The sequence below is a fragment of the Mchenga conophoros genome, linkage group LG23, assembly GCF_057382185.1.
Source record: "Mchenga conophoros isolate Kocher_MC1m ecotype Shallow Benthic linkage group LG23, M_conophoros_male_GT1.1, whole genome shotgun sequence".
Classification (NCBI taxonomy): domain Eukaryota; kingdom Metazoa; phylum Chordata; class Actinopteri; order Cichliformes; family Cichlidae; genus Mchenga; species Mchenga conophoros.
The window spans coordinates 28,241,128-28,260,375 of record NC_140547.1 but is presented as its reverse complement, the minus strand read 5'-3'; the positions used below and the strand labels follow the sequence as shown (position 1 = coordinate 28,260,375).

The 19,248-nt window shown below is 40.1% G+C and overlaps 1 protein-coding gene across 11 annotated transcripts in view; it reads left to right on the top strand.

Annotated features, from left to right (window-relative positions):
• The window catches only part of LOC146547408 (abl interactor 2-like), a 32,274-nt gene that overhangs the window by 8,286 nt on the left and 4,740 nt on the right, over positions 1-19,248 (top strand). Inside the window, exons 3-10 of one of the 11 annotated variants that reach the window (XM_085264457.1) lie at positions 291-467; positions 1,243-1,260; positions 2,820-2,923; positions 7,241-7,387; positions 10,002-10,126; positions 10,372-10,578; positions 17,030-17,194; positions 18,879-18,962. In XM_085264457.1, coding sequence (XP_085120583.1) covers positions 291-467; positions 1,243-1,260; positions 2,820-2,923; positions 7,241-7,387; positions 10,002-10,126; positions 10,372-10,578; positions 17,030-17,194; positions 18,879-18,962 — 1,027 coding nt within the window. Of the gene's footprint in view, positions 1-290; positions 468-1,242; positions 1,261-2,819; positions 2,924-7,240; positions 7,388-10,001; positions 10,127-10,371; positions 10,579-17,029; positions 17,195-18,875; positions 18,963-19,248 lie in introns of all 11 variants that reach the window. The other 10 variants (XM_085264456.1, XM_085264458.1, XM_085264461.1 and 7 more) reach the window with 10 other exon arrangements.

Below are 19,248 nucleotides of genomic sequence, written 5' to 3'. Positions count from 1 at the left end.
ATGAGGTTTTAATAAAGTTTTACTATCCAAATGGACCAGACGCTGATGTGACTGTGTGGATAATGAATGTATAATTCAGTGTATCTGCATTGCAGGTAAATATGTGTGCTGGAGCTGCACGCTGGATCGAAAGATAAAAGGGTTTCAACATGCAACAGATACTTCAAAGCAATCAAAACCCTAAATTATGAAACACTCTGAAACACCTCTTCCTCCTAATAAAGTCTTGGCAGGCTTTCAGGACTAAGTGTTTTAATTTTAAGAAATGAAAACATGCCTCTCATCCTTAGACGGTGGACATCCACAAAGAGAAGGTAGCACGGCGGGAGATCGGCATCCTCACCACCAACAAGAACACGTCCCGTACGCACAAGATCATCGCCCCGGCCAACCCTGAGAGGCCTGTGCGATACATCCGCAAGCCCATCGACTACAGCCTGCTAGATGACATGGGCCACGGAGTTAAGGTGCTGTTTCTGGGCTTTTTTCCCTTAAATTTGGCCAAAAGTAGTCTTAAAAAGTCACCAACCACATGCCAGTTTATAAGAGTGATGTGATTATTTTTATAATATAAAAATAATCACATCACTTACTTAAATAGTTAAATACAATACTTAAATATTGATTTAAGGGATAGAATTTAGTTTATATTGGTATTTTTTTGCATGCAGTACTGTCAAATACTTAACTTTAGGGGTCAAAAGAAGACCATGGAAATGTGTTTGAATGTCGGAATTAATCCAGGCTGCTCACTGATGAAAGTCTAAAGATAAGCAAAGGACTTGTAGAGGTCATGTTCTTTATTATTAGGTTTCAGTGGTTTTCAAAGTCAAGAAATCTAAGAAAAAAATCAATGACTCAGGCTTTTCACATGGACGGGGAGCCAGTGACGGCCAGGACATTAAGCCTGTCACCTGCAGCTGGAAACAGGCTTTTCTCATGATTTTATGTTTAATAAAATCATGGGAGAGGCTGATTCTTAAAGCTTTGTTCCTGCTGACTTTCTGAACAATGACGAGCTTGTTTATACAGAAAACCGAAGCGCTGGCTTTCAACCTTATGAAGGTCGAATTCCTCAGATTTTAAACACTAAGCTATTGTTGGCCGGATCTCTCCAGCTCGGCTTTGTGAAGCACAAGCTTGAACAACTGTTGTTTTCCTCTCCTCCTTCACACACTAATCACCTGATTTCTTCTCTCTCTCTTTATGCTTGCCTAACTTTATCTTTGTTACCAACTGTAGTGGTTGCAAAGGTTTAAGGTAAGATTTCCAAAGTAAGAGCCCCAAACAAGGAAGGGCTTTTTGTGATTTGTGGATGTTTTGTATTGTTGTGTCTGTGGTTTCTTTTACATTTTTGGTTTGTTTGCAGTTAAAGATGTGTTTGCTTACAGATATTCAGATTATATTTCAGAAAAATGCTTTAACCTCCTAGGACCTGGCGTCCACATACATGGACATCACATTTTGGGTTATTTAGAGTAAAATACTAAATTTTGCTCTACAAGGGCCTGATATCCACTTACAAGGACATTATACTGCTACTGTTCTATCAAAATTTTAAACGAATATCCTCATATGTGGCTCTTATTTTTCTTAAAATCAAAAATAAGGTTGAAAAAAAATCTGGTAATTCTTTATTTTTACATTCATCGGGCCCCAATATGCCCAAATATCAAAGAGAAATTAAAAATGCATGTCGTGGAAGAGTTCGGGTCTTAGGAGGTTAAAAATGAACTTGTGAAAAATCCTTTTCCTGTCACATTTTTAATGCACAAAAAAGTAGAAATATCAGTATTCGCTTCATGTTGTCGTTTTTGGAAATAAAACCTGGAAAAACCTTGAAAGATGCAAAATTTACAGCTGGTATGAGAGGAAATGCAAATGCATTACACCATAATTTGGAGCATATTTGCATCCATGTGTCGCGTAAACTGCAATTTATATTTGATTACTACAACCACAATTGAATCACAACAACCAGCTTTGTATCATCAACACCAACTGTTATGATTTTATATTTTAGATGATGATGATGATGATGATGATGATAATAATATTGTGTTACATAGGAGAGCCTAATTTGACTCTGACACTTCTGTTATGCCTTTCAACAGACTGTCTGACTTAGATAAGCCTACTGAAGGCCGTCTCCCTGTACTTTGTCGTGCTATGACTAAAAAAAACCCCAAACTTTTATGTGCTTTGACCTAATTTAACATTTTAGCAACTTTTAATTTGAATTTGTGGCAATTTGTGAATCTGTGACAGAACGTAAAGAAAAGCAGAAAGTTTCAAGACCTTTATTATCATTATCCAACAGAAAGCTGGTTGTAATGACCAAGTGTGCAAAGGCAAAATCTATCCATCAGCACTTCTAAAACCAGCCAATTAGCATGTAATATATTTTCTTTCTTTTTAAACTGCTTCAAGTCTTAGTCACCCACATTTATTCAGCATTCATATATTATCTATACCTAAGCACTTTATCTAACATTCACACAATCACACTCATACTCGCTGGATGCACCTCCTCCCAATGCCTCCATGCAGCCGATGCAAATTCACCAACCTTCCGATCAGTAGATGACCTGCTCTTACCAACTGAGCCTTAGTGTGGACGATGGAGATGAATTCTTGTTACTTGGGCAGATGTTGTTACCTCCTCATGCTAACCTAAGCTGCCTCCTATAGGAGTGCTGTTGATCTTATCTTCTAACTCTCATCACAAAATAAAGGATAATTTGAAGGTTGACAGCTGTGTAAGAAGTCTAATGGTTAACCAGCAGATTTCTAAACCAATGTCCACCTACCTGCCACAGGCCAGCGCTCAGAACATGAAGGCTGGAGGAGGCGGACTCCCTCGCACCAACCCCCCCACACAGAAGCCCCCGAGCCCACCCATGACGGGGAAAGGGACGCTTGGGTATGTAAGCTGTGCAACCACCTTGATGTGTGTTGAGACGTACGTACGGCGTGCAGAGTCGGTTTTGGGAGGGTAACGACAAGGCCTGTCATATGGACGTGGTTACTCCCAGTTTCATCATCGCTCCTTTACCTCCTGGTTTAATTAGTCTCTTCAGGGTGGTTTCAAATCTGTTTTAGGGCCAGTTCACATTTCTGTGCTGCTGAGACAACCTCATTTCTTTTATACAAGAAATATTTTTACATCAAGCTGCATGCTGAATTTTGGATTTGTTAGGGTTTCTCGCTCTCAGCCATGCACCATGCATCTTTTAAATAGGTTTCCCTAAATTCTAAAGAGTTGGTTTTTTTTTTTTGTTTGTTTGTTTTTTTTTGTGTGCAAGTGTGTTAAAGTTTGCTCTTTTTGGGATGCTTAAAGTTGTCTTTTGATAATCTACTTGATATGAATATAAGCAGCAGTGTTTGCAAAATACGAGCTGATGTCTGTTCACAATTTTCTTTTTTTTCTTCTTCTTCTTCTTCTTCTTGTTTTTTTTTTTTTTTTTTTTTTTTTTTTTTTTGTTTTGTTTGTTTGTTTTTTGTGTTTTGTTTGTACCCAATTTAATACCTGGCTTTTTTCTTTTTTCTGGCATTCAAGACCAGAACAAGGATTTTTAAATCCCTTATTTTAGGAAAAGAAACTTTATATTTTGGGGTTTGTAGAAGAAGAGATTGGTTTTGTATTGGTTGTCATCTAAAGAAGAAAAAAAAAAAAGCTCTTTTATTCTATTTTTAGTTCAAACTTGTTAAACTCCTCCTGACTGAAATTAGATCAGACATCAAAATGAAAAAGCATCAAATGGGAAAAACAAACAATATTGTTAATTTTAATTTCTATCAGCTTCACTTTAAGAAGACAATTAGCTGCGTTAAACCCATCAAATCCTGCCTGCCTAGCAGTACAGATACATGGTTGATATTAGCCTATTTTACCCTGTCACTATTTATATCCCAGCACTGGTGTATGCATGCTGGCTGATGAGTAAAAAGAAACTGATGTACTTACATGCTTAACTAATATTTTCCCAACTGAAAATAAAAAATTAGAATAAAATACAGAAGATTCAGTTGAACAAAATGGAAAATGTACAAACGCCGACCTTCTGTCCAAATTCAGCTTCTATATATAAGACCTGTGGTACTTTCGGTGATCGTCAAGTTGAGTACAAACAACGTACATTTAAAATGACACAAACAAAAAATGGCATTCGCAAGGGGGTTGCTGAATACCAAAATCAACTGGGATTTATAACAAATCTTTTATAAAGTTTGTTAACAATCACTTCATGTGTGACGATCTTCGTGCAACTTTTCATTCAGATTGGCCGACCCATTAATTAGGAAGTAAGGTACATATTATATATATTGCACTGCATTATACAAAAGTAATGATCATTATGATCACAAGGTATTTAAAGCTTAAAAAAAAAAAAAATCTAAGTGTAAATCATACCAGCTGTGATCCCATTATTTCTTAAAGGCATCTTAAAAAGGAAAAAAAAGTTTTTTGTTTGTTTGTTTTTTTTGTTTTTGTTTTTTTTTTATAAATCCCGGATCAGCCCCCATTCTTATTGCATTTTGTTTATTAAAATTGAAGATTTTTTTTTTCCTTTCTAGTTTGCTCTGATAATGTCATTTTCAACTGATTGAGTCTTTTTCCAAAAATGTCTTTTTGAGTCATCATCATTATTTAACTATAAAATGTATCTTTCAGCTCATATCTTGTTTATGCTGCTAAGTAATTACAGTGAATGTATTTTATCTTAACCATTAAATTGAGCACTATCAGCCAGATTTAGCCATACGGGCAGGCTGTGACAGGTTAATGGCTTTAATAGACTTTAATTTTAACTGTATAATGTAGGTGTAGTTTTGGAGCAGCTTTAATTAGAGTGTCACTTTTCACTGAAGTTTTGTGGTCCTTTCTTAGTTTTGGAGTATTCTAATGTTATGTTCTGTGTCGGAGCTCATGGAAGCTGCAGAGGTGTTTGGTGTTGTCTGTCTTGTGCCTGACTGTTGGAGGTGTGTTTTATCCCACAGGAACTCTGCTAGTGCACCTCATAATGCTGTGTGTGTGTATGTCTTACCCTTGGGACAGTCCTATGTATGATGTGCTGTTTGTGTTTCTGTGGAAAAAGTGTGTGTGTGTGTGTGTCTCCTTCTGTCCCTTCAAGACGCATGCCGATCAACCACAGCTGCAACCCTCCATGACGCACCTTCAGCCGCAGCCTGTGGCTACAGGCGGACATCCTCTGTGTGATTTTTAATTTGTCGCCTTCTCCTCTGTTACTCAACTACCTCAGTTTTCATTTTGAGTTGTGTGTTTGTGACCCAGCTCGCCCACTCCTGGCTGCCCCATATTCCTCATAGCAGCGTTTTGCCATGGCAACAGTGCTCAGAGATGGGTCACCCCACTGTGTCAGCTGGGAAATTTACATCCAGCACATCTTATTGCAGGCCCAGATCAATAAAACCTCAGGGTTATGTTTTTTTTTCTATCCCTCCCATGTTAAAAACTGATCATCGTAGAGCTGCTGCTGGCTGAAAAAACACATTTCCAGGTTTTTATTCAAGGAGTTTATAGTTCAGAAGATGTGGGTGGGAACAATTGGGAACACTTTAGGGATTTAAACCTGTTGCTCTGATTTTATTATTTTAGTTCCCTTGAACAATTTCATAAATTCAGGATTGCTTTTGCTAATTTACACTGAGAGTCTAAGTGTTGAAGTTACTACATAACTCAGGAATTGTTGCTAAGTGACTAAAATTGAGTGGCATCATAATATTTCATACAGGAATACTTTTTTGTTTTGTTTTTATCATTTCATGAAAAAAAGAGTATATAAACACAAACTGTACTAGCAGTAATACAGATTTTTTAAATTAAAATTTTCTTTGTTCCAATCATTCTTGAAAAAGGTTTAAATGCTAGCATCAATTTAACATCATGAACCAGATGAGCTTGTGACTCCATAACACTGTGATCAATGAAAAATACAGTCCCTTTTAAATATCTTTGAAGTTAGTGCCAGCAAGATGGAAGGAAAAAAAAAAAACAAGCTTCATCTCTCATTGATCTTCATCAGGGGTGTCAGACTGAGTTTTTGTAATGAGCCACATAAAGCACAGTTTGGTCTCAAGGGAGCCAGGCCAGTAAAGCAACTGCACCATAAACTGCCTTTGTTGTTATGTAAACCACAAGTAAACTTTGTCTTTGAGTGAACTAGGGGCTCTATAAAAGCACAGTACAGTTACTGTAGAGTTTTTAGAGCCAAACGGATAACGTGGGTTTACTCTTTATGATAAGAATTGGAAATGCTTGTCACATTTTCACCCTAGCGTAATGCTAGTGTAACCTAACCGTGAAGGGCAATGCACTTTGTTCAAAAGCTAAACATATATAAAAACTAGATTGCAGTTTGCCTCGTCATGCTTATTATATTTAACTGACACGAACCTGAAACTAGCTCGTACAACGTTTGAAACTTGCAGTCAGTCTACTATCAGTTTTGCAATGGAATGAGGTTGAGCAACAAGGTCTGCATGACAACAGTTTAACTACAAAATGACATAAGAACTCAGTAACTTTGGTTTTATATAGGATACAACAGTTGGAAACCAGTCCAGTTGGTTCCCCTGTTGTAAAGAAACTAATTGTAGACAGGTTGGAGACTGACTCGAGTTGATTGCGAACTTTCACCAACCTGTCTGGGAGTGATTGCAAACAGTTTGAGTCGGACTGTGATTGTTTGCAGACAGGTTGCAATTGTTTTGTGATTTAATGTGGTTTTCAAATGCAAAAAGAATGTAATTGCAATCAATGGGCAACCACAACCACGTCCTGTTTTTATCCTAGTGTGACTGTGCCATGAACCACAATTGTCCAGCTGTAAAATAGATAGTTTTACGTAAACAATAAATGTCTTATAAATCAACAAATCAAACATGTCAGTAAAACTAGTTTTAATTGTAGTAGTTGCTTGATTTCATTAAGTGCAAACAAACTCATGGTGTATCTCCTTGGGAGTGTGTTTTTCAGCTGACAGCAGCCACGTCATTTCTGACTCCGCCCCCCTCACCTGTGGACCCCAGCCAGCCCCAGTGTTTCACCACCTGTCATCACCCATTTTTTTTTGTTTTTTTTTAAGTTTGCACTTGTTTGTTTCTTGCTCTCCTCCTCCCTCTCCCCCCTCCCCTCCCCCTACACTTCTCTATGGATGCCCTCCTTTCTCCCCCCCTCCCCTTCCTCTCGACTCCTGTCCTCCTGACCCTCTCGCAGGCGCCACTCCCCCTATAGGACGCTTGAGCCGGTGCGTCCACCCGTTGTCCCTAACGACTACGTCTCAAGCCCGACGCGCAACATGGCGCACCCCCAGCAGAGCCCTGCACGCACTGCATCTGTTAATCAGAGGAACCGCACGTACAGGTACCCCCACCCCACTTCCCAGCATGCCTCTCTACACTTTTTAAACAAGCCCCCCACCCCCCTTTTGCCCCACTCTACTTGCCTTTTCTTCTTCTCCCCTCCTACACTTAAAAATGCGATCCAGCTTCTGAGCACTTTCTCTGATATGGTACCTCGTTGAAATTATAACCACTCTTACTTCCTAAAACTCACATCCAGGCCCACATCAGCAGCTCCAGCTCCCAGGAGAAGCCCAGACTGACACATTATTTAGAAACCACCTCACCTGTTTGCTCTCCTCGCTGCTCAGATAACAACAAAGAAACAAGCATGAGGTAGAGATGCAGAGCTTTATTTAGCTTGGCTAGACACAGGTTCCTATGGTAATAGTCATTAAATAGGCAGCGTCGCCCCCACAGTCCTGTCAATCCACTGTCAGTTCATCTCCCAAGATGAAGCTTTTTCATGCCCAACACGGAGTGATATTCTTAGATCCACCCTGCCTGCCGTCTCAGAAGTAAAAGCAAGAGGGGTTTTGGGAGGGGGAAAACAACATGGAAAGTTTCGTCACGGTGTCCCATCTGTTGGCCAAACGTTTCAAGTATTTCTAGAAATAGGAAAACTTCCCCGACTCTCCTCTCAGCACGAGTGTGTATCTGCTCCACTCATCCATAGCTCATCTTCTTCATCTCTCAGCCATGCGCTCTCCCGCCTGTCAACAGAAAGTCTGCCCCATGTTTCATGATCTTTCCTGCTGCTTTTACGGCGTCTCATATCTGTCTTTGTCCCGTGTTGCCACTGCGTCAGCTGTGTCATGTGTTCCTGTGAAGGCTTCCAGCTGCCCCCACTTTTTCTTTTAATATTGTCACTGTCACATAGTCATTTCAAAGGCATACAGCTCACGCTAACACATCAATGCTCTTGAGGGTGCTACATTAATGAAGTGAGTTATTAAGAACAGAAAAGACAGCTGAACTGTGTGTTGCTTGAGGCTGGTTGCAGATTGAATATAAAACTGTATTAGAGAGGTGAATTATTTATAGATCTAAATTTCACTTGGAAATAAATGATGTGAACCTGGGAACAATGTCAGGAACTTTCAGGAAATGTCTGTTGTTTTCCCCAAAGGATCAAAGGATTAAAAATCAGCCAGGTTCAGTGTAAACAGTTACTCCAGCATCTTTTCAAGATTGGGATTGGGGATCTGAGTTCAACAAAACTTTACAAGACCAACACTTGTGTGTGTGTGTGTGTGTGTGTGTGTGTGTGTGTGTGTTTGCATTTTTATGTGTGTCAATATTTTATGTATTTTTTTTTAGAAAAGAAAGAAGTGGAGGTTAGAAAACAAAGCACCATGTGATATCCTGAGTTGTTGGCGTTCCTATATCGCCATGCTAATATTGGTCACTGATTAACATGCAACTGACCAATGATGCTGTTGTAGCATTCATTTAGCATTAGCCCAGAATTTAGCTAATGCTATTAAAAGCTGTCACTAGCAAAGCAACAATAGTAACCTTAATTTGGCCACAAACCTAATTTTATAATGTATTTGGTATAAAAGGTTGATCGGGGGAATTTTTTATTTTTTATTTTTTTACTACAGTAAACACTTTATTCGGTTCTTGGTCTCAGTTGTTTTTAGGTCTTAATGATTGTAAAATTAATCTTTTAAATAAAATAAAAATATAAAAATAATAAGAAATTAGCATATACTCGAGAGTGTGGTTACCCTGTGATTGACAAGTTCTTTTGTTATGAGACGGCAGATTCATCTCTCTGTTGAACAGCATTTGGCTGCACTTAAAAAAACAAGTTTAAGTCTTGTGTTCCTTCATTTGTTTTTGCAATTACTATGCAGATTGTTGTCATAGTCAACAACTGACTCATCCTGCTAACAGTGCTAGCCAGGTAGCAAGTGGTAGGTGATCAGCTGGACCCTTTTTGTTGGATATTCACATCTGATTTGAAATAAAACAAAAGAAAAATTTCAAATTCTTTGATTCAGTTTATGATGCACTATCTGGTGCCCCTGGACACATCATCAGTGATGTAACCTGGGGTCATTGGGGGTTTTGGGTCTTTCAACAATCTCTCTTCTGACAGAACAGACAACCTGGTGTCTCCACCTTTCCCCCATGTGAAGAGAACTGTATCAAAACTGTATTTCAAAGGCAAGTAGATTACTTAACAGAGGCTAGAGCCATCTTTTTATACAGTCTATTTGCAAGTGCAAAATTGTTAATTTAAAATCATAACTGAGACCATTCACGCGTCTTGTTCACAGCACGGTTTTTGCCCCTTCTTGAGTAGTTTTGTACTCACACTCAAGTTTACTTTTGAGTCCTTATACCAAAATATCCTGCTGTCAGTATAAAGCACAGACTGTCACTTTTCCACGCGTCAGTAGTTCTCAAAGTTCCTGACTTTTGTTCCTGTGGCTCTGTAGTTGGGTTAAAAAAAGCTCCATACTGGTTTCAGGGCAGACTGCAACCATGTTACATGTAGGCTGTATTATTTCCTGTGATTGTTAACAAATGGTGCAGTTTTTTTTTTTTTTTGTTTTGTTTTTTCTCTTCCAATTTCTGCTGGTGTTTGTTTGTGGACTGACACATTTTTGCCGACCCATCGACAGCAGTGGGAGCAGCGGAGGCAGCCACCCCAGCAGCAGTCGCAGCAGCAGCCGAGAGAACAGCGGCAGTGGCAGCGTGGGCGTGCCCATCGCCGTTCCAACCCCAGCCCCACCCAACGTTTTCCCAGGTAACCCCCTTTTTTTGTCCCCCTTCCTCTCTTCTCTGACCTGCAGGACCTTATTGTGACTGAAACGTACTAACTACACTAATCTTTGTTGAGTAATCTGGGAGTACTGCTCACTCTGGCTTTCATTAGTCGAATCGGTGTGCACAAACTCTGGATTGAATTTCTCTCCCCTTCTCACCCTTCTCTTAACCTCCCTTCACTTATCTTTCCTCCCCCTTTGTATCCTTGCACGATTCCCCCTTCAGGTTCAGCCCCTGCCCAGTCCAACGCAACCAAACCTCCCCCAAACACTGCCACAGCCCCTGGGCCCCCTTCCTCTGCCCTAGACGGACCCCCACAAGCCCCCAATCCCCCTGTAGAGATCCCGCCTGTACCCCCACCCCCTCCCCAACTCCCTGCCTCCACGGTACCTACTGGCACAGGCCCTGCTACTTATGGCAACCCTGCACAAGGTGAGTGCGACTCCCTCCTCACCCCCTGCACGCCCTCCATCCCGCCTTCCGTGACGTGCTTGTGTGATCCCAGTGTGCTCATTCATCACCCTAATTTATTTACTCATTTATTTTTCATCTGGAAGTCTGAATTAGTTCTTGAAAGATTTTCAGATCTAAAATTTGTTTCAGTTTAAATTTAGAAATTCAACCTGTTGAATGTTTTTAATGGCAGGAAAAAAGGATTTATTGTACCTGCGACTACACCAGTCATTTTGAAACTACAGGTAGCTGTGCAGAAGACACAAAAAATGAAGTTATACCGTGGACCTGAATACATTTCAGCATAAAAGCTGGCTTAAGCAAATAATGATTACAATAAGTAGCAGAAAATAACAAGCAAAACATAAACAATGATAGTTTATTTTTTACTCCATAAACTCTATTGTTTCCCCCGTGGTCCACCGAGTACCTGTGACATCTATATCTGAGAGTGATGAGTTTCTGAATTTCTTTGTGGATAAAGTTGATCATGTCCGTATGAGCATTGGTTCTTCAATACCATCTGTTTGTGTCTCTGGGCCACCTCCCCCTCATTTACTGTCAGTGTTTAACCCAATGACCATACGTGACCTTTCACTCCTGCTGGATAAAATGAAAATTACCACTTGTGCAAATGACATTCTACCTGCTGGGCTGTTTAAAAATGCTCTCTCTGTCATTGGCCCCTCTATTGTAGAGATATGCAATGCCTCTCTTTTAACATGTGTGGTCCCTACGTTCTGTAAGCATGCTGTTGTTGAGCCGATATTAAAAAAAGAGCAGTTTGGATCCAACTCAGCTTAAGAATTATAGGCCTATCTCTAAGCTTCCATTATTATCGAAAATTCTGGAAAAAGTAGTTGCAGATCAACTTACCACTTTTTTTTTTTTTTTTTTTTTTTTAGAAAAACATGAAATTTATGACCAATTTCAGTCAGGTTTCCGTAAAAGTCACTCAACAGAAACCGCATTACTTAAAGTCTCTAGTGACATTATGATGTCAGCTGACTCCGGAGCATCCTCAGTCATGGTTTTGTTGGACTTGACATCTGCCTTTGACACCATTGACCATACCATCCTGATTAACAGGCTCCGGGACGTAGTTGGTGTGTCCGGTCTGGCTTTGAAGTGGTTTCAGTCATACCTCTCCAACAGATCTTTTAGTGTTTTTGCGAATCGGTTTATGTCACATTCTAAAGATCTGACATGTGGGGTACCGCAGGGTTCAGTTCTGGGTCCTATTCTTTTTCTTTTGTACATGTTACCTCTAGGACTTATAATTAGGCAGTTCCCTGAGGTGTCTTATCACTGCTATGCTGATGATATTCAGCTCTATTGCTCTTTTAAGCCGATGGAAGTCCATAAACTGTCCTCTTTAATTAAATGTTTAGCTTCCATTGAACAGTGGCTTGGTGACAACTACTTACAGTTGAACTCTGAGAAGTCAGAAACATTAATTATTGCCCCGACAACCAGATATCTCTAATCAAACAGCATCTTGGTTCTCTTGGCTCATCTGTTCACCTGAGCCTCAGGTACCTTGGTGTGATGTTTGATTCTGCCATGTCCCTAGAACAACACTCTGGCCAGTTAATTAGGAACTGCCTTTTTCACCTAAGAAACATCTCCAAACTGCAAACTTTGCTGTCTGAGTTAGAAATGGTTATTCATGCTTATATTTCTTCTCGCTTAGATTATTGTAACAGCCTTTTTCTTTGTTTGAGGAAAAGGAATCTTGATCGTCTCCAGTTAGTCCAGAATGCTGCTGCAAGGCTTTTAACTAAGACACGAAAAAGAGAGCACATTACACCAGTGTTACGCTCATTACACTGGCTTTTCAGAATTCATTTTAAAATCTTGGTTCTGACTTTTAAAGCTTTGAATTGTGATGCCCCTGCTTACATTTCTGGGCCCGTATCCCTAAAGATTCTGAGAATCCTCTCAGAGAGCTCCTAACTTAACCTAAAAATTCCTTGCCAGGAGTTTTAGCTTAGAAATGATTCCAGAACATTTTCAGTGAACTCTGAGCAAGGAATGGATGGAAAATCCTATCTTAGTGAGGTGTGGTTGACCCCGTTGCTAGGTATGAGTCATCATTTCAAAAGCCGTGATTGGTTGATCCTACAAGTTTGATGGAAATGAGCTTTTGGTGATAATGAGCAAAGGATGTACCCTCAAATCAGTAAACATAATTATACACTCTAATCTTATGCTGACTGTAATTGTAAATAATATTTCACATTCAAGAAAATATCTGGAAAATGAATAGTAAGCTGTAGGGGTTATAGCCTAACATTAGAATCCAAAATATGTGAAAACTTAAACTCATTACACCCTGTTCAAATAATAATTCGTGTCTTATTTGCTCATATTAATATCCTAGCTGGCATATTTTGTACTTTCACTCCCATATGGACCCCGTTGAAAACAAGATGGCCTATCTCAAGGGGCTGTCCTTAATGAAGTATAAATCACAACGTTACAAGTCCAGTGTGGTCTTAACGAGGGTAACATGGCTCAGCTTTTAGCAATGTCTGTGATTGCAGACCCAAGTCATCACTGCTGCATTGTTGCATTTTCCCGGTTGCCAAATACCTCAGGGTTGTGATTACTTTCGTCTCCGGTGTAATAGCGTTGTGGCGTCGAGTTGGTGAAGTAATTGTATCTCTAAGGAGATCCACCACAAACATGATTCCTGCACGATCCAATCTGTAGCATCTCAATAATTCCCTGTCATCCAGTGTTTGCAGGACATCTCTCCTGCCTCTTCTGTTGGCCATTTTGTGCAGCTGCTTAGGGGAACTCCTAAGCCACTAAAAGTCCTCTTCCCTGCTCTTAGCAGATCTCGCCTTAGGAGCCCTTTTAAGCGCTAGGAATCTTGAGGAATAGCTTTTATATTAACTGGGATTGTCGTGTCACTTTTAGGGGAAATTCTAAGAAAACGTCATGACTCTGAGAATTTTCTTAGAATTTGGCCGCTAGGAGCCACTTTTTGCACAAAGATTCTTTAGGGATACGGGCCCTGATCTTTTAGAACCCCCCGCTCCCTCTCGCAGCCTGAGATCTTCTAATCAAAGGCTGTTGGTAGTCCCTCGAACATATTTTAAAACCAGAGGTGATAGATCTTTTAGAGCGGTGGCCCCCAGGTTGTGGAATGCTCTCCCTCCATCATTACGTTGCCTTGATTGTATTTATTCTTTTAAAAAGCAACTTAAGACTCATTTATTTAGATTGGCTTTTAATTAGATTTGTGCTGTGTTTTATTATTAATGTATTTTATGTGTTTCTGTTTTATATTACTGTGAAGCACTTGAAGTGGTTTTTATCCTGTGAAAAGTGCTATATAAATAAATTGATTTGATTTGATAACAATTTATAAACAGTTGAAACACAAAATTATACAGGACAGGATTCAGATGAATACATTAACTAGGATACGACCACAACTATTACTCTCCCTCAATGAATACAGTAACTACTGCTGCGTTCCCTCAATGATGACAAGTAGTCAAGTACAACTAGGTTCCCTTGACGATGACTACTACGACGATGTTCCCTTGACAAGTACTTCAACGACCACGACATTCCCTTGACGACTACGACGATGAATCAATTCCCTTACAGCTATGACAACTACATTACTTAGACTACAAAGACAACTATTACATTCCCTGAATGAATACAATAACTACTGTTGCGATCCCTAGATGACTCTGCTACGGTAGTCTACATTCACTTGATAACTACAAAAACCCATTAGTCTTCATATTGTTCAATTCAGGGTGAAGTAAAGAGGTTTCTGCTGTAAACGGCTTTGACACTTCTGTAAGCCAATTTATAAACCGCAGTCACTTAGTCTCAAGTACTTTTAGTGTGAAAGAAATGGACAGGAAGAAGTCCTTTACACAAGCGGAAAACAAACTAATACTAAGTTGAAATGAGCAGTTTAAACTGAACACAATGAAAATGTCAGAAATTTTAAGAAAAGGGGAGGTAAGGCTTTAATGTTTAAGATGGTACCTGATCATTTAAGTTTCTTTAAAAATGCTAGAAACAGTGAAGTGGTTATACGTGTCGAATGAATTCTCATGAAAGCTGTAAATTCCCAAAGATTTTGTATTTAAATTCAAAACTTGAGTGAAGTTTAAGATGATTATCTTTCAATATAACTGCAGTTTGTCTGGACTGTTCTCTGCAAAAACAAATTTGAATGTTTTATTTTAGACCTGGCAGTGATGCCACTGAAGTACTCAGAAAACCGAAAGTGCTCTGATAGGTGGAGCTGCATTATTTTAATTTGATGGTCTTCTATTCAGGATGTAGACTGGATTTAAAGCTCTGATGAGCACTGCGGTCGGTATTAAAAAGAAACTCTCACCTCATAAGGGCTGCACACATGAATTAAATATTGACTGCAAGAAATGACTTTAAAGAAGACGAGTCTCTTACCTGGGTGATTTTACTCAGTGTTAGAAAATACTTGTAAAACAGGTCTTTGACTGTACGTCTTTGCTGTAGTCTGTGGAACAGACAAAACAAACAAACTTCCACAAGTCCTGTTTGTGTGCAGCTCTTCTGCCATCTGCCTCCAACTTTCCATCATCCCGCTGCTGCTGCTAGATGCTCCACTCGTCCTCCCTCTCGGCCTCTCATAGGCCTCCAGCATCTCTGTCATGATGATGTTCTGATATTTAATGCATGAGCTGTGTGGTGATATGCTTTCTTGCTGTGTTTATTTATTTGTTCTTTTCTTAATGGTGTCCAGGTGATTTGTTCTTTTGTTTTTCTGTGGCTGGATGTTGTAATTATCTGGAAGGTGGAACTGCTGTTACCCAAATGTTAATATTTGAATTGGCTCAGAGAGAGATTTGGGACAAGTTAAGGGACGTGTTACTCAGTTCTCTTTTTTTTTTTTTTTTTTTTTTTTTTTTTTTTTTTTTTTTTTTTCTCCCCCCTGACACTTTTCATTTAAAGGTGAGATGCAAAAAAAAAAAAGTATAAAATGCTAAATTTTCTAGTCAAAGGAGCTTGCAAAGAAAAGCGTCTGGACTTCTTTAAGTTGCTTGAAGACGTTTCACCTCTCATCCGAGAAGCTTCTTCAGTTCTAAGGTCAAATGGTGGAGAGTCCCAGATATAAACCTAGTGGGAGTTTCCCCCCACAGAGGGACAAAAGGACCCCCTGATGATCCTCTAATCGCCTGAGCCAAGGTGTGAAACTGGGTGTGGGTCACAATCAGCAAGAGTTTCGGGTGAGTTCATTGTGAAACCTGGCCCCACCTTATCATGCGAATTCCTGAGATCAGATGGCCAGGATGTGAGTGGGCGTTGAGGCGTCTGGAGAGGGAACTCAAAACTGGATTATAGATGGCAGACAGTTTGTGTCGTAAGCCACCGCCTCTGTTCAAAGATGGTCGCTCACAGTGGATATAGATGCTTCTTTCACTCCTCTTTCAAACCATCTGTCCTCTCTGTCCAAAATGTGAACATTGGCATCCTCGAAAGAGTGTCCTTTATCCTTAAGATGCAGATGGACTGCTGAGTCTCATCCTGTGGAGGTGGCTCTTCTGTGTTGTGCCATGCGCTTGTGAAGTGGCTGTTTGGTCTCTCCAATGCAGAGGTCTGGGCATTCCTTTTTACACCAAGTTTTACACCAAGTTACAAATTAATTCCAAACTTGGAGTAATTAGGACCCTACACCACCGGGCAGAACATGTTCCCTCTAAGCCTGAAGGAAAAAAGAAGGAACACACACATGTAAAGGAAACACTCAAAACGTGCGGCTATCCTAAATGGGCGTTCTGATTGGGACCCACACCCAGTTTCACACCTTGGCTCAAGTGATTAGAGGATCATCAGGGGGTCCTTTTGTCCCTCTGCGGGGGGTTACTCCCACTAGGTTTATATCTGGGACTCTCCACCATTTGACCTTAGAACTGAAGAAGCTTCTCGGATGAGAGGTGAAACGTCTTCAAGTAACTTAAAGAAGTCCAGACGCTTTTCTTTGCAAGCTCCTTTGACTACGATGACCTGGATGACTGAGAACCTTCACAGGCTAAATTTTCTAGTTTCACCTGCTGTTTTTCTGTAGAAATTTCTTCAGGAAAAAAACCAGAAAATTTTAAACAATTTAGCATTGAACCAACCCATTTAAGTATGTTTGGCTCAAAACGAAGAAATGTTAAACTTTGCAAATGGAAAAGGTATGTTTTCTTTCTTTTTTTATTTTTTTGTAAAACTGCAAAGTTTTGATACAAAATCCAATGAATTGCTCCTATGTGGCTGTTTAAAAATAGAACTTGAATAGATTGTTGTTGTTCAGAGCTGTATTCTTCTAATAAACTTGGTGTTGTAAGACAGCAGCATGATACTGCTGCCTGCACTCCCAGACTTACGTGGCTCTCTGCTGCCCCCTGCTGCCGTCTTCTCTCAGGTGCTCCTCAGTTCTACAGCATGAACCGCCCCGCGCAGCAGCCTCCGAACCCTCCGGTGGGAGGCTCCCTGCCATACCGCCGACCCTCGTCCGTCACTGGTCAGCCCAACGTGACCCACAACCAGAACCAGCTTAACGGGGGGCCACACTTTGCCCAGAATCAAGGTACTGTGTGTGTGTGTGTGTTACTGTTTCATTTTTGGATTCCTATAGATAAGATTTTCATTCCCTATGAAGTCTGAACATAAAAAAAGTGTTAACATTATTCTCTGTCCTATAAATAAAGGTTTGGGCCAATGGTGATGCAGCTAATGGTTCTGTAATCAGTTAAATTGCAGACAACCTTCTAGTTAGTCGTTTTATTTATTGCTATATAAAATAGTGACTTAGGTTAAACACAATAAAACTAAAATATATTTGGTAGTTTAAGGCAAATAATCACAGTTTTTCTTTTAAGAATTGATCATTTTCCATATATTGATGGATCTTTGCAGCTCTACACGCGCGCGCAAACACACACACACACACACACACACACACACACACACACACACACACACACACACACACACACCCACACACACCATGCTAAAAATGAGGAAGTGAATTTGTCTTTAACTTAAATAGACCAACCAATATTACACTCTGGCCACTTTATTAGGTACACCTTTTCACCTGCTCATTTACAAAAATATCTAATCAGCCAGTCACGTGGGAGCAAATCAGTGCATTTAGCCACGTAGGCAGGGGTTAGGTGTCCGGGTGAAGCTCAAGCCAAGCATCAGAATGTGGAATAAAGGTTTAAGTGACTTGAACATGGCATGGTTGTTGGTCTGAGTATTTTATAAACTGTTGATCTGCTGGGATTTTGCAGCACAACCATGTCTAAGCTTTACAGATGATTGTCTGAAAAAGAGAAAATATCCAGAGGGGAGCAGATGTCTGGGTCAAGATGCTTTATTGGGGTTAGAGGAGCATGGTCCAACTGCTTCAAGCTTCAAACTTGTACTTGAAGGACTTGGGCTCTTCTTTTAGAATACAGGCGGCGGGGATTAGCTACTGGTAAACTAGAGAGATGGTTTAAAAAAAAAAAATGGTAAAATGAAATCTTATCTGTGCTCTGCTCGTGAGCACCAGTGTGTGAGCAGTGCATGATAAAGCTGCATTATTATCTCTGTTTCACTCAAGTCTTATCTGCTGATTTAAACTTCATTGAACCTTTAGGTTTTGTTTTTTTTGTGGGGTTGTGTCTGCATTTTCTATTAAACCCTCGCCTGTCTGGTTTTGTAGTCTGCCATTTCCCATCTGCTTCAGCGTCCTCAGCGGACTTCACCTCCTCACCAGCTCTCTGTCTGAAGAGCTGCTAAGTCTTTGTGTCTGCTGCTGCTGTCAGTCCTGCGATCTTCACCCATCAATTATTCCTTTGATTAGACTCAGACGCTTGTCTGACAGCCAGATGAAGAATGAGGACTTTAGGGCTCACATCATCTTCCTGATTGATTGAAGAAATATTTGGATCATAAAATGTCTGTGAAGCTCTCCAAAACGGTTCCATCTTTTAACATGTGACAATTGCTTTCTTTCTTGCCAATTCTTTGTGAAAATTTTAAGAGAATCCAATTTTCTTTTCTTTTTTTTTCTCTTTTTGGTTAATATTTTTTGGCATTTCATTAATAAATGTATAATTAAAGTAGCTGCAGGCCTCTGATGAGAACTCTGTTCTTTACTAAGTGTTCTTTAACTCTCTGCTGTGGTCTCTAACCTCTTCCTATTCACATCTGCCGCCTTCCTCTCTCTGGCCCGTCCCCTCCTCCTCCTCTGTGTATTGATTTCTGATTGGTGATAGCAGGCCCGCTCGTGCCCCCTCCCCCCTCCATGCAGATCACCCCTCAGCTGCCTCTGATGGGCTTTGTGGCCCGTGTTCAGGAGACTAGTAAGTGGCCTTTAGCTCTTTGCCCCCTCTGCATGACCTCCACTCAATCCCCTGTAGTGTGCGTTTTTGGGTTCTTGTTATGTGTGAATATTTTCTCAAGTAAACAACCACCAACATCAGCTGCTGCCCTCACATTCAGGCTTCGTTCTGAGCAGTTTTCTTTAAACTGTCTGATACGTTTGGATATTATGCCAGAAGTATGATTATAAGCTCCAGAAGACTCGAAGCGCGATAATTGATTCAAATCAATGAGATATTTCGGGCCTAAACACTCCAAGCATAGTAT